The 15,667-nt window shown below is 49.0% G+C and overlaps 1 protein-coding gene across 1 annotated transcript; it reads right to left on the bottom strand.

Moving 5' to 3' along the window:
- Positions 1-13,836: 13,836 nt before the first annotated feature.
- LOC148516840 (uncharacterized) lies at positions 13,837-14,904 on the bottom strand. Its single transcript, XM_088479516.1, has one exon. It carries the CDS (start codon positions 14,902-14,904, stop codon positions 13,837-13,839), a length of 1,068 nt encoding a protein of 355 aa, XP_088335642.1.
- Positions 14,905-15,667: the final 763 nt, after the last annotated feature.

Below are 15,667 nucleotides of genomic sequence, written 5' to 3' on the forward strand. Positions count from 1 at the left end.
GTACAGTTTGGGGGTGGTGACGGGGGGTGGGAGGGTGGTTGGAGAAACTCATGTGTGCCAGTGCATTTAAACGCCATTCCAGAGGCGTGCATGCATTAGCCACTACAATGGCATACGCAGCTTGCGTGCAATAAGGTTAACAATTTATAGGTAAGATCAGGGCTGCAGTAATTCTGCGTGAGGGGTCGATGGTACTCCATGTTTCCGATGTTTGAGGAGGATTGCACGGTATTACGGATGTGAGAGAGGGGAAGTGGGCCTCTGCATGTTGTCCGTGCGAGTGCTTTGTGATTGCGTACACTAGCATACTTTCACAGCAGACCTGCGTGCACGATTGCAGCCGCAATCGCATCAGCAATTCTTGCTGACTCAGGCCCTATAACCATTGCATATATAGTATTAGCAAGCTGCACCTTTTCACTCCACAAACACCTGTACAGTCCTGTGGCATACAAGGATTATCTCAATTTATAAAATCTCCAAAAGCACATGTAAAATGATTTATTCTATTGAATCTGGTATGATGTATAGATTTCAAAAAATTTTGAAGACTAAGGCGTATATTTACATAGCAACCAATCAGATTCTGCTTAACATTTATCTAGCACCTCATAGAAGATAATAGCTGGAATCTGATTGGTTGCTATGGGCAACATCTTCACTTCTAAAAACCCGCACTTTAGTAAATATACCCCTATGTTTATTAATTGGTGCCATCTGCAATTTGCTGTATATGTACTTTAGACAGATGACAGGGAGGCAACATTGTTATCATACTCACAGTTACTACTACAACACTGACATGTCGTTTTTCAAGTATTATCTCACTGTGGGGGAGATGTATCAAACTTTGGAAAGAGATAAAGTACTAACCAATGAGCCTATAACTGCCATTTTACAGGCTGTGTTTGAAAAATGACAGGAGCTGATGGGTTGGTACTTTACCTCTCTCCAATTTATCTCTCTCTCCACGGTTTGATACAGCTCACCTCCAATCTCAACTAGCATACCCTGGTGGAGGAGTTTACAGCCTGGACTGGCAAAAGGTCTGCCACCTTACTTCATTGCCCCCCCCCCTCCTTGAGTGCTGTGTCACTACCCTTCCCCCCACCCATGCGTGCTGTGTCCTTGAACCCCCCTTCCCCTTGGTTCTTTGCTTACAAGGTGGGGAAAAAGAAGGATGAGGCACCTTCTGCTCCTGTCAGGCTGGGATATGGTGCTGAGCAGTGACATCATAGCCTTGTACCACACTTCCATCCAGTTCACTAATGTATAAGTTATAATAAATATCTTCTTTGTGTTATTCTAACCATTTTTATAGTCAAAACTCTGCAGTCTGACAGCGAGTATGACGAGAGGCTCTGCACGTCTCTGCTTGATACAGTAGTTCCAGTGCAACACCTCCGGTATACCACTGCATGTGCACACAGGGCCACTGAAAGCTCTGCTGGGCCCCGATATTGGGAGGGGGCGTGGTCAAACCCCATCTTACGAAAAAATGTAAAAAATAAATAATATATTTGCGGCCACACACCGCAAAGGGGGATGCCGGTGTCTGTTGTGGGGGGGGGGGTGCCGGTGTCCGGGGGCAGGTGAGTGTGATCGCTCCCCCCCCCCCCCCGGAACATGAGGCAGGAAGAGAGAGGACTAACTGCTACAGCTGGAGCAGCCTCTCTCCCAAGCCCGGCACACAACATGACAGCAGTGTGGACCTCATTCAGAGGCGGTCGTTAGTTGCAAGCGGTCGCTCTGAATCAGGGCGGCCGCTTGCATCCTGAATGACCGCCTCCTTGTCGATCGCTAAGCTGTGGGTTAACACCCACAGCTCTAGCGACCGACATGGGTGACCATCGCGACCGTCGGGGCTTACGACCAGACCCTATGGTTGGGTCTGGGCACTCGTAAGCCCCAGGGAGCTTCCTGCTGTGATCGAGCAGGAAGCTCCCCACTGACATCAGCAATGATGTCAGTGGGGCCGCCCCCAAACGGCAAGCGTTCCGGCGGGAACGCCTCCGTTTGGGCAGGCACGCCCCCTGCCCGCCTCCCAAACGGGGCGAGCTGTCACTCACCATCGACAGCTCGCCCCGTCTGCTGCGAGACTTCTAGTGACGGAGCGTTTCTTCGCTAGCCGGGTCTCGCGCATGCGCACGACGGAGCTGGCTCCATCGTGCGCATGCCCAGTGGGGCAACATCAAGTCGGTTGCGAGCACTCAACGCTTGCGACCAACTCTGAATGACCCCCTGTGTGTGCTAGGCTGGGAAGAGAGGCCGTTGCAGCAGCAGTCAGTCCTCTCACTCCCTGCCCGAAATACTGCATCGGGAGCGGGGCGCTGCAGGACATGGGCTCATCCAACAAGCCCGGGCCCAAGTAAAGAGTATCCGCTCCCCCCCCCTTCCTGGCGTCTCTGTGTACATAATTAGCATGCATACCCCTCTGCCACCACTGTATATAGAGAAACAGGTGTGTGCTGATTTCTGGCTGAATCTGGTACATACACCACATACTGGGGGTCATTCAGACCCGGTCGTTAGCGCCGATGCGCTCGGACCGGGTCGATGGTCCCCCACAGAGCATGCGCATGACGGCGACGGCGCCGTCGTGCGCATGCGTGAGACCCGCTACGACCGACAGCGCCGGTCGTAGCGGGTCTCGATCCAAAGGGGGCGAGCTGTCGATGTTGATTGACAGCTTGCCCCATTTGGAAGGCGGGCCGGGGGGGTGGCAGCCCAAACGGGGGTGTTCCCATGGGAACGCCTACCGTTTGGGGGCGGCCCCAGTGATGTCAGTGGAGAGCTTCCAGCTCAGACAGAGCCAGAAGCTCTCCGGGGCTTACGACAAGGGAGACCCTACCCTAGGGTCTCATCGTGAGCCCCGATGGTCGCGATGGTCTTGACCATCGCGACCATCACCTTAGGCGGTCGTAAGGCTGTGGGTGTTAACCCACAGCCTTACCACCGCAAAGGAGGACATCTTGAAAATTCAAGAGGTCCTCCCCTCATTCAGACCGACCGCACGCTCTGTGCGACCGGCTCTGAATGAGGTCCACTGTGCTGTGTATCTGTTATATATAGAGCTGTGCGGTTCGGTTTTGTTGAAAAATGAATACACCCAAACTTAGAGTATTCAGAGTCAAATCGAGTTCAGGTTTGGAATTCCTTTGTGGTTCTGAGTCATAGTTGCCGACTTTCTGGCTGCATAGAAAAAGGAGGGGGATTTAACCCCCTATTGTTCCTCAGCACACTGAATGGTACTTGCAACAATATATGGTCATAGAAATTCAGAGATATTAGTTGCATGCATTTGCAAATACATGGAAAGCTGCTAGGCCTCGTCACGGCTTCTCTGTCACTAGCAGTCCCTAACATTAGGAGGTTCACGTCTGAGGCGCAGTGCACCCCGAAAAACGTCCAGCCCAGGACCCCCCCAGGGCTTCACACGAAAAATGGAAAAAGAGTGACAGTGCAGTGTAAAGTATAGAAGTGTAAGGCTAATTAATGAGTGTTGGAAAAAGGGGTTAAAATATATGTGAAATATTACATGAAAAAAATACAAGCATAATATGAATGAGGGCGGGCGCTTGACTTTTCAAGTGCGGCCTCCTGGTCACTAGCTAAGCTGTGGGTTACCACCTACACCTTTAGCGACCGACCAGGTTGATGGTTGCGATGGTCAAGACCATCGCGACCATCGGGGCTTGCGTCGAGACCCTAAGGTTGGGTCTTGGCAACCATAAGCCCCAGGGAGCTTCCTGCTCTGACCGAGCAGGAAGCTCCCCACTGACATCACTGCTGATGTCAGTGCGGCCGCCCACAAAACGGCAGGAACGCCTCCGTTTGTGACGCCACCCCCCCGCCACGCCTACAAAATGAGTCAAGCTGTTGATCAACATCGACAGCCGCCCCTTTTGTAGTGAGAGACATTCTCTCGCTTCGGGGCTTGCGCACGCGCAGTGCGGCTGTTGCGCGTGCGCAGGGCCTAAACATCGACCCGGTTGCGAGCGCTCAGCGCTTGCGACCGGGTCTGAATGAGGTCCACTGACAGTGTAAATATATGTTTTTATATATATATATATATATATATATATATATTCACAGAAGGTCCAGCTCTCCCAGGTGAGATAAAACTTGGCCCGGTTCCCGCATAACAAAAGATATATACAGATGCAGCACTTAGGGTACTTGTAACACGTTCAATATAATACCAGAAATAGGAACAGCAACGTTTCAGTGTCACTAATACATCAACACTGTCATTAGGCTATATATAAATATATATATATATATATATATATAATATATTATATATACATATTCTATATTAATTTTCATACTATGAATTATTTTTCCTTCAGTCTTTTATGAAGCTTCTTTAACTCGTGCCTGCTACAACTCATCGCTGCCAAAGCCTCTCACATTATAATCATAACCACTGCCTACCCTTCACACCACCTTCCCCTTTCTTATTTGTTCATATTTTTCTCTCCCACGTTCCTCCCACCTATATCTGTCTGTCTCTTCTACTCCTGTCATTTTCCCCTGGTAATGTGCTGGGGCTGCTTTCTCACACTCCCTCCCGTCATGGACCACAATTATCACATTACCACATGAGCTCAGTGGAAATGTCTTAACACATCTCCTCTACTCTAAGATGCAAGGCTGTTCTTCTACACCTCTATGCACTGTATATATTATTCCGAGCAGTGCTACATAGCCCATCCATTGCTATAATCATACGGTGAATGTATCCAGCTCTGGGAATCTTTCTGGAATTAACGAGTGTGAGCATTAGCCTAGCATGGGATACATTAAGAGTACATAAAATAAATGTTTGTACATGTTGCAAGACACTTATGCCATGTAATGCTGCAGAAGAAGGCGGTGTAATCTATAGTGACAAACCGGATTCTAAAGGTCAATTTTCTAGTACTGTTTACAAAATTAAATCAAACGTCATATTAGTTCCTAAGGATACTCGTCAACCATGCAGCTGTTTTCATAAGTGACCCTCGAAGAATTACAGTATGTCAGCAGTCTGATTCGGAGATGGCCAGCCTTTCACTGGAAACTAGTGACACCGCTAAATCATCTCATAGCAGTCTAAAGCAAATGTCTTATTGGTTGCTATGGTTACAGCCAGTGATCAGGGGTGCAGAAAGGGGGAGGGAGCGGGTACTAATTACCCGGGCTCGGGCTTGCTGGAGGGGCCCTGCGGGGGCCCAGGTCGGCCGCTGCCCCCTCCTCCCTGTCAGCTGAGCAGCACAGCACACGCGATTGTGTGCTAAGCTGCAAAGGGAGACTCCTGTGTCTGTGGGGGGACAGCGATCATCCTGACCACGCCCCTCCCCCCACTGAATTTGCACTGGGCTGAAGGGCTTACAGCGCCTCCCTCCCGCGATTAGGACACGTCCCCTTCACCCGGGTCGGCTTTTAATGGCCCTGTAAGTGGTAGATTGGAGCTAGGGTCTGCAGTCCCCTCAGCAAAATCCACCACCCACATACCTCCCAACATTTGTTGGGAGGGAATCGGGACCTGTGTGCGCTGAAGGTGCGCGCGCCCGAAAAGGGGGTGTGGCCTGATGTAAAGGGGGCATGGTCTGATGACACCCCCCCCCGTTTACATCACTAATGGGGCGTGCCCAGCATCTCCGAGATGCTGGGCAGCCCCCGGGCTTCCCCCCGTACTCTGAATAGATGCTGTGCGCATGCGCACAGCGTCTATTCTAGCTCTACATACACGCTGCTCTGCATAAGCAGAGCAGCGTGTATGCTTCTACCAACTTCCCCCCCACCGCAGGACACTGTGGCCTGCGGGTGGGACAGCGGGACAGTCCCAGAAAAACAGGACTGTCCGGCTAAATGCGGGACAGTTGGGAGGTATGCATCCACAACAAACCAGTCGGAGTCCATGCACTGGGTGTCCTCCCTGGTAGTGGTCTCATTTCGGAAGCTCTCTCTGCAAATCTAATGCCAGCAGGGAGCCCCAGCAGGAGTCACTTTCTCCCCCTAGGACTGCCAGTCTGCTCTGAAGTCACTCCCCTGCCTTTCTGTCAGCCCTATCCGGCATATAGGGGCTGCAGCAGAGCAATGCCCATATGCCTGTGTTTGTGCGCTTGTGCTATCTCAGCATATGAGAGATTCAAGGGACCTGGCAGGCACCACGATAGGGCTGCAGTACAGACAGTCCCCCTCACCCAGTGGGTAGGAGCAGCCGTTGGTTACAGCATTTTCGTACTAAGTGCACCATGGGATCTATTTAATAAGCAGTGTTAGGAGACAGAGGGCCTGATTCAGAGCCAGACGCTATTTGCGCTCGCTCATTCAGAAAAAGGGGCTGGCTATTTAAATTGAACGCTCGCTCTTTGCGGTCTGTTGACGCCTCTATGTCTCAGCGAGCTAACAAAACATGCGCTCGCTATTTTGTAAAGACGCCCCTGGCCGCTCGCATCATACGTCATCTCCGCTATTTATTTGATTAATCGAGTACATCGAAAGGCATCTGAACTGCTCGCAGTGTTTGTGGTAGGATTTTCCTACCGCAATCATGCGAACAGTTCAGGCTAAGAGACAACCAAGTGACGTGATCGATGACGCTGCTTTGTTAATTATGCACACCCTTAAAATGCCCGTTTTGACCGTTTGGCACGCCTGCGTTCGGATCACCACTCCCCGTTTTCAAGCACCTTCCCCTGTTACCACCCACAAACGCCTCATCCTGTCACTCAAATTAGCAGGCACTCGCTATTTTGCGAGCGCTCGATTTCTGAGCGCAATGACTGGTTGGCGCATGTGCATTACGACCCATACGCATATGTGCGAACATCGCTCGGAGCGAACGAGCGGCCGCTTACGAGCGGCTCTGAATCAGGCCCAGAGTGAAAAGTGATAAGGTGCCAGCCAATCAGCTCCTAACTGCCACCTCACAGGCTGTGTTTGAAAAATGACAGTTAGGAGCTGATTGGCTGGCACCTTATCACTTTTCACTGTCTCCTAACCCTGCTTAGTAAATAGACCCCCGTGTCTTAAAAAACGGTTGAGATGTGAAGGACTACTAGAGAAATCTTTGATTTTACTGGTAGTCATCTTGTTCCTTCTGCAAAAAAGGGACTATCACTAATTCATACATAGACCCCTAGTGTTGCCAAAACACGGGAGAGATGTATAAAGCATTGAAGAAATTGCCCAAAGCAACCAATCAGCTTCTAGCTGTCATTTGTCTAGCACACTGTATGAAATGACAGTTAGAAGTTGACTGGTTGCTTTGGGCAATTTCCCCACCTTATCTCTCTCCAAGGCTTAATACATCTACACTGTAAACTGCTTCTAATCTGCAGCCATTGGTAAAGAGACAAAAATGACAAAAGAAAACGTAGGGCCAAAAACTTTTTCTTAAACACACGAGTCTATTGCCGGGTACACACTAGACGATATGTCCACAATGGCCCGTGTGTACCGGCTATGTGCGCACCCGTGCGTCGTCAGCGACATCACCCGTCGGGCCTGCGTGCAGGTGCGACGGGCGATATAGTGAGCAAATGCCATGCTGCTGAATGCAGTGTGGCCCCCGCTGCTGCGTCATCGCTCCTGGCATCGGCAAGTGTGACACATCCGCTGGGTACACATTGTTAAGTGTGTACCCAGCAAAAGTCAGCATCAGACCCTCAGGGGCTAATTCTTAGTCGCAAGCAAAGTGTCTGTAGCTGCGGGCAGCTGCAGATGCCTGATATACTACCTCATGCTAATGCCAGATTCCATACAGCAAATGTGGGGGTCCATGTGTCTGCAAGCGGAAACCTGTGCTGCCAATTGGGCTTACTCCAGCCGCCATACCAGTCATCAGTAGTATAGGCACGTGCACCATCCCCATGTTGAGTCCAACAGAACAGTTAGATTCAAGCTTCCCTTCCCAGTTCACATGGAGCTTTTGGTACACACCCACAACACTCCCATGACACTCCCACATGACCACTTGGGTCCATGCGCTCGCCTAGTTGACACTGGCATCAAAAGGGGGTGCGGGCCGCACCGGGTGTCACCAGCTGAGGGGTGACACCAAAGTGCTGGCTCCCCCTCAGTGACAGGAGCAGGGTGCTGCATTACGTGAGGGAGCCTGCACTCAAACATTCTGGTACCTGGGGGCAGCCAAACGGGGGTTTGGCCCGCAGGGCCTTGTCCCCACCCGCGAGGCCACGCCCCCTAATTTTGCAGTGAAGGGTACCTGTCCTCCCTACCTGCACCAGGTGCGATGTCAGGTAAGGACGCCACTGCTAGTTGCCGCCCATAAATGCCCAATTTCATGGTAAGACGAATCTAACCGAGTAACATACAATTCTCTCCTGCCCCTTAGTGCACATCTGTCTACAGGTCCATATTTGGAATTAATATTGCCCCAGACATTGACAATAAATATACCCTAATATTCTTTTTCTTTTCATTTTGTGACCTTTATTATCTAGTGCACCAATGTATTACACAGCATGGTATAAGAGGAATTATTTTACAATTCAATTGAGAAAAAAATATGTTGCTGGTAAAAATAAACAAGTGACAACAGAAATGCATTTTTATGTTGCACCTGTACTAAAAGATCGTAAAATGAATCACAACTACAGCAGAGCCAACATTCTGACTTTAATCACAGAATCGCCGTCTGACACACTGTAGCCCGAGTGTTTACATATGTACAAATAATGCAATATTTATATGCACAGAACTCTTGTCACCCTGACAAATGATCCCCCAAGGCAGTACGCTCGCAAGTGGGTCGATGGTCCCCACTGCGCATGCGCACGACGGAGGGAGCTCCGTTGTGCGCATGCGCGAGACCCGGCGAGCGAAGGACTTTCCATCGCTCCGGGTCTCGCACCAAAGGGGGCGTGCTGCCGATGTTGATTGACAGCATGCCCCCTTTGGTGGGCGTGCCTGCCATGGGAACGCCTACCGTCTGAAGCCGGCCCCACTGACATCACTAGTGATGTCAGTGGGAGTGATTTGGGCTCTGATAGAGCCAAAATCACTCCTGGCCTTGCGGTTGGGAAACCCGACCGTAGGGTTTCCCTTGCAATTCCGATGGTCGCGATGGTCAAGACCATCGCGACCATCTTTTTGCACGCTCGTATATGCTGTGGGTGGTGACCCACAGCTATACGAGCGTCCAGGAGGACGCTCCATATTAATGGAGGAGTGCCCTGATTCAGAGCGAGCGCTCTGGTCAGAGCGTCCGGCTCTGAATCAGGGCCATAGATAGTAACATTATGAAGATATTATTGAAATCCTTTACAAAGTTTTAGCAATGGAATTTAATGATTTGCTATAAACCAATAAAGGAATAAAATACAGTCAGGTGCATAAATATTGGGACATTGACAGAATTTTCATATTTTGGCCTCTATTCACCACCACAATGGCTTTGAAATGAAACAAACAAGATGTGCTTTAACTGCAGACTTTCAGATTTAATTTGAGGGTAATTACATTCAAATCAGGTGAACGATGTAGGAATTACAACAGTTTCTATATGTGCCTCCCACTTTTTTATTGGCCAAAAGTAATGGGACAAACTAAACAATCCTAAATCTAACTTTCACTTTTTAATACTTTGTTGCAAATCCTTTTCAGGCAATTACAGCCTGAAGTCTGGATCGCATAGACATCACCAGACGCTGGGTTTCATCCCTGGTGATGCTCTGCCAGGCCTGTACTGCAAATGTCTTCAGTTCCTGCTTGTTCTTGGGGCATTTTCCCTTCAGTTTTGTCTTCATCAAGTGAAATGCATGCTCAATCGGATTCAGGTCAGGGGATTGACTTGGCCATTGCATAACATTCCACTTTTTAGCCTTAAAAATTCTTTGGTTGCTTTTGCAGTATGCTTCGGGTCATTGTCCATCTGCCCTGTGAAGCGCCGTCCAATGAGTTCTGAAGCATTTACTGAATATGAACATATAATATTGCCCGAAACACTTCAGAATTCATTCTGCTGCTTTTGTCAGCAGTCACATCATCAATAAATACAAGGGAACCAGTTCCATTGGCAGTCATGCATGCCCACGCCATGACACTACCACCATGCTTCACTGATGAGGTGGTATGTTTTGGATCATGAGCAGTTCCTTTCCTTCTCCATACTCTTCTCTTCCCATCACTCTGGTACAAGTTGATCTTTTTCTCATCTGTCCAAGGATGTTGTTCCAGAACTGTAATGGCTTTTTTAGACGTTGTTTGGCAAACTAATCTGGTCTTCCTGTTTCTGAGGCTCACCAATGGTTTACATCTTGTGGTGAACAATCAAGTCTTCTCTTGATTGTTGACTTTGACACATATACACCTACCTCCTGGAGAGTGTTCTTGATTTCGCCAACTGTTGTGAAGGGGTTTTTCTTCACCAGGGAAATAATTCTTCTGTCATCCACCACAGTTGTTTTCCGTGGTCTTCCGGGTCATTTGGTGTTGCTGAGCTCTCCGGTGCGTTCTTTCTATTTAAGAATGTTCCAAACAGTTGATTTGGCCACACCTAATGTTTTTGCTATCTCTCTGATGGGTTTGTTTTGATTTTTCAGCCTAATGATGGCTTGCTTCACTGATTGTGACAGCTCTTTGGATCTCATATTGAGAGTCGACAGCCTCAGCACAGTTTTGAAAATTTATACTGGGTAAATTACAACTACTGCTTCCATCAGATGCTGTTTTAGTGATTGCTTCAGCACAGTTTTGAAAATTTATACTGGGTAAATTACAACTACTGCTATACTAAGAGCAATTTATCTAAAGGAAGTTAGGAATGTATTGTGAATCTGTGTTGGCCACCCCCCTTCTCACAAATTGTTTATCTTAGACTTTATTGCATCCCAATTTAGTGTGTGTTAGAGCTTTTGGGGTGGGGTCCCAATCAGTGAGCACAGAGACACATGTTTGTAACTTTAGATATTCCTGCTCCCACAGGCTGCATAGCCGGTGGCTGCCATAGTCTGTGTTAAGATTGAAAGTGTTCAGATTATAAGTGTAAATACAATTTGATAACTAAATCGGAGTTACGCCTGAGTTAAACTGGAGGAAAACTGAGGGAAAAAAAACTCAAAACCAGACCACTTTCTAAACAACAACAAGCACCATACTTATGTGAATGAGCAAAATCAACATCTTCTGCTGTATGCATATCCAGGCAACTACTTACTGCACTCACTGCTTGGACACTGCGAATACTTCCCTATCTGTGTGCTGCTCTTGTTGATTGATCTTTGTTGATCAGAACACTTCGGACTGTATCAGCTCGGGTACATTGTAATTTTGTACTCATTCAATTTGTCTTGCCTTTTCCAATTGTGTCACATCTATCCACTTTAATCATTTGTTTATAAACTAATTCCTGCACCCACTACTCACACACCTCTCCTTTATATATCACTTTTGGAGCTGCGCTCATACATTAGCTGCACTGTTCTTTACATGTATTTTTGAACATTTAACAACTTTAATTCACACTGTCTCTATATCTCACAGCCTCCACTCCAGTTTACATCTCAATTATTACCTTGTCCACAGCATTAACACCCTTACTTCACACAACCCCCATATTCTATGTCCACATAATCCTCTACTTTATCCATCCCTCTCTTCCCCCTCCTGTCTCCTCCACTTGCTGTTCTACCTTTTTTTCTCTCATCAGTCTGCTTCCAACCCTCTGCTTCTTTCCCCCACCTCTCCTATACCTCCACTCTCAACCACCTCCCTCCATGGTCTTGTTACCCCACTACTAAGCCCCATTCCCTCCTCGTTCTGTCTGTCACCTCCAGGAGAAATTCTGGGCCCGGGTACTGCAACATCCTGTGGGACCACATCATGTATGGCTGCACCCATTTGTGAGTGAGTCTAGCATGTGAGATGCACCCACTCACAGGAGCATGGCATAGCACCCAGCAGCTGGAACTAAAGTAGTCACTACTGTATTAGGATGGCGGGACAGTCCCATAATAGCTGCATTTCTTGTCAGGCTGTATATAGATGCTAAAATTTAACACACAAATTAAAGTGCTTCTACTTTACTTTGTACATCTCTCATGTAAATAACACAAACAATCTATTTTCTATCATAGAGATAGATGTTTGAAGGACTTAATTTTTACATAACATCAGGTCATCTTATACACACACATTCCGCAGCACATATCCTAACCCACTGCTCCATGCTCCTTCCTCACTATCTACCCCTCTGTGTCGCCCCTGTCTGTCTGCCCTTCCCCTTTAGAATGTAAGCTCTCACGAGCAGGGCCCTCATCCTCACGTGCTTCTCCTCCCCCTACTTATAGTATAATTTACTCCTAACTCCCCACAATGGCACCTAACACCTGGTTGCTGATGTCCTGCTGCTTGTGTTTTGCAGCTGAGTTTATAAGCCCTCTATGCCCTGAGGCGTTAGATCCTTACACAGATGTTATTGTCTTAACTGACCTTAATGAAGACACGGACAACTGAAGTGGAATCAAAATTGAACAAATATTTATTAAATACAAATCTCTTTGGTGGCGAATGAAAAGCATTGCTTTCCGAGCTCTAGCCCACGAATAAACTATGAATGAGGCTACCTGAAGGCCTCTGAGGCAACCTGAGCTACGATAGGCTACACCCCCTTTCATTTGGCTTAGTACTACTGAGCCCCACCTCTAGGAAGAAGCCCAGGTCCCCCCTTAAGGGCAGAGACAACTTGCCCTGGGAAAGGCAGGCGCCCCGCAACTACCACTTGTGCCCTGTTGGGCCGCTGAGAAGCAATGCTTTTCCGCCAACGCTAGGTCTAACAGAACCGCAGCACGCCACCAAAACTACAATTCCACCCCAAATGCGGAGAAAAGGCTACGCAAAAAAAGAGTCATGCCCGCTTCATTAAGGTGCACCCCGTCCGAACGAAACAAACTGGGGTCATCATATTTGACATAAGGGTGTTTAATGACAGAACCCCCTCTTGCTGCAACGAAGTTACCAACAGAAGCATTGACTTTCTTCCTCATCCGGTCTAAGACCGTCGCGCTGTAAGGGCATCGCCACACTTGACGTTGGGTGATGTCAGACCATATTATTCTAATGGGACCCCATCGAGACTGCACCTCTTCTAAATCAGCTTTAATACGAAGTATAAGGCTGATACCTGTCCCTCTCCCCAGATCGTTGCCACCGGCATGCAAAACCAAGCACCCGGGTGTCCCCCATTTTGCAATGGACTCAGTGACAAGTGGAATGATTCCCTCCCATCTAAGCCCCCTGACACCTAACCACCTAACCTCCCGACCGCCCAATAGACCTGCTGCCCTGGTGGATAAATGCGATTGCCCCGCCCAGTAAATGAAGGAATGCCCGATAAACCAAATAGGCGAGCCGTCTTGAGATGTATCTGTAATCAGATTAATCCCAAAACAGTTAATGCTAATCCATTAACAAGGACATACAGGCCAATACAACAATTTCACAACAAACAACACCAATATGAAACATAATTGGGCAGCCGAGGGAAGGAAGGGAGGAAAGGAGGGGTAGCGCGATAATGAGGAAAGGAGCAGGCAACCCAGGCGAAGGTAAAACCATCTAAAAAAACCCTCGGGGGTATAAATTCTTTGTTATTTCTTTGTTGTTTTTTTTTTTTTTTTTAATTTTTTTTTTTTTCTTATTTTTTATTTTTATATTTCTTTCTTTATTCATTCATTTTATTTTGTTTCATTTCTTTCTTTATTCATTCATTTTTCATTTCTTCCTTTCTTTCCCCCGAGGTAAAAAAAGTACTTTCGGCCAAATCCCTTCACACCCCCACAATGGTGACGAGTAAAAGTCTGGGTCAACCCCGCAGGGAGCGCATTCCTAGCTGCTAGTGGTAGGCCGGATGTACCGCTTGTAAGCGGATGATTTCCAGCGGCCAAGCGACTGAATGCTGCTAACTGACATGCCCTCCTCCGCAGCGCACGTGGCAGCCCCTATCCTAAAAGAATGAGTGCCGTACGCAGACGTTTCCAATTTTAAGGCCAGTAAACAACGCTTAAATACAGCTGAAAATTGAAATTTTGTGAGGGGAGAGGCATTAGCGTGCGCCAGCCAGTGAGAACAGCCGTCGGGGCGTAAACTGGCAAACTTAACTGCCAACGAAATGGGGCACGCTGTTGACTGAGGCTGCTCCTTGAGTGTGATCCATCGTCCCCGGCCCAGCTGATCGGTTTTTGAGCGGTGAATTTTGCACAACAGGGAATCTGCCTTAAGGACTACATTCTCCGCTAACATTCCAGAATCCAACGATCCCTTGGATGACGCAACCAGCTCGCAGATTCTAAAGGCCCCGTAAAAAGCCATTGAAAAAGCAACCTGGAACAGGGCTGCCTCGTGTGGATCCGCAGCTACCGTCGTGACTATTTCGACTAGCGAACGCAACAACAAAAGGTCAATGGGCCGCCTCCTATCCTCCTTGGGCTTGTCGCAACGAGCCCATCCTTTCATGGCTTTAGAAACTAAAAAGGATTTAGTTGGATCTGTTCTGCCATATAGTTTTGAAAAATAAGTAATCCCAGCTAGGGCCGTGCTAGTGGACGGCCTGGATCTGCCTCCTTCGTAACAGCCCCATACAAAAGCGCTAAGACATTGCTCTTCTGTCTTACCTGAAGCAACCTCTGACCCGAGGAAGTGCTCCCAATCCCTCCAGGCCGCAAGGTATGCACGACGCGTAGACGGCGCTAATGCCATGGTCGCCAGCCCTTCTATGCCGGCTCGACAATCAACGCCGGCGACCGCGGCCGTAGCTCTTCCGTCTTTATCTGAAGCTTGCGTCTGTGGGGTCTGCGGGGTCCTGAGCGTGTTCTCCACTCTGTTCTCTGGATTTTCGGAAGGGGCTGTAAAAGAAAGAGGAGCGGCAGTATCAACAAGCCCAACCCCGTGTGTCATATTAGCAGCAGGAACTGTCCCTACAGATTGTGGTTGCTCAATCGTATTTGGTCAATCGTCTGAAGCAGGGTGTGGGCCGATGAGAGGGGGTTGGTTAGAACTTGGCGGCGTAGCAGACCCCCAACCTGGAGGAGCCCAATAGGGGTAAGGACCAGTCGCAGCAGACCCTTGCGTCAAAGGCTGGTAGAATGTGGGCCAATACGGAAACATTGTGTGTTGCGGTGCGTGCAAAAAGGAGGCTGGCATGGGTGCATGCATCCATGGGGATGTGACCTGTGAAGTGTGTGGAACACCCGACCCACTAAGGCCAGGGTGGGCATCAACACCTACTGCGGGCGAAAATGCGGGAGCGTTAGGGACGAAAGCCTGGTGTGCGACTGTGGAAGTTGCAGCTGGTGCGCAGCTGGTATTAGCATAACTGCCCTGTGAAAGCGCAGGAGCCTGCACCGTGGCCAGACCAGTGAGAGCAGGTGAAATGCTCGCCTGCAGGGGGGGCTGCGGATCAGGAGTAGGGGGCAGCGCGTCATGTGGGCTGCCCTCCTGAGGCCTGAGCTGTGGGGGGGCCTGATAGGGGACAGCCGCCAAGCAGTCTCCCTCATCGTCTGTGGAGACTGCTTGGTGTGAGGGGGGGAGGGGGGCCTGTGTATGGGGGACCTGCGCCCGGGCCTGGGCACCTAACATGGGAGCAGGAGGAGGAGGGCGCAGCCCGCTGAATGCGGCGCCGATAACCGGCGTGGCTGGGGCGGGGTCATGTGACCCGCGA

The sequence above is a fragment of the Taudactylus pleione genome, unplaced genomic scaffold (assembly GCF_031769625.1).
Source record: "Taudactylus pleione unplaced genomic scaffold, aTauple2 ptg000238l, whole genome shotgun sequence".
Taxonomy (NCBI): Eukaryota; Metazoa; Chordata; class Amphibia; order Anura; family Myobatrachidae; genus Taudactylus; species Taudactylus pleione.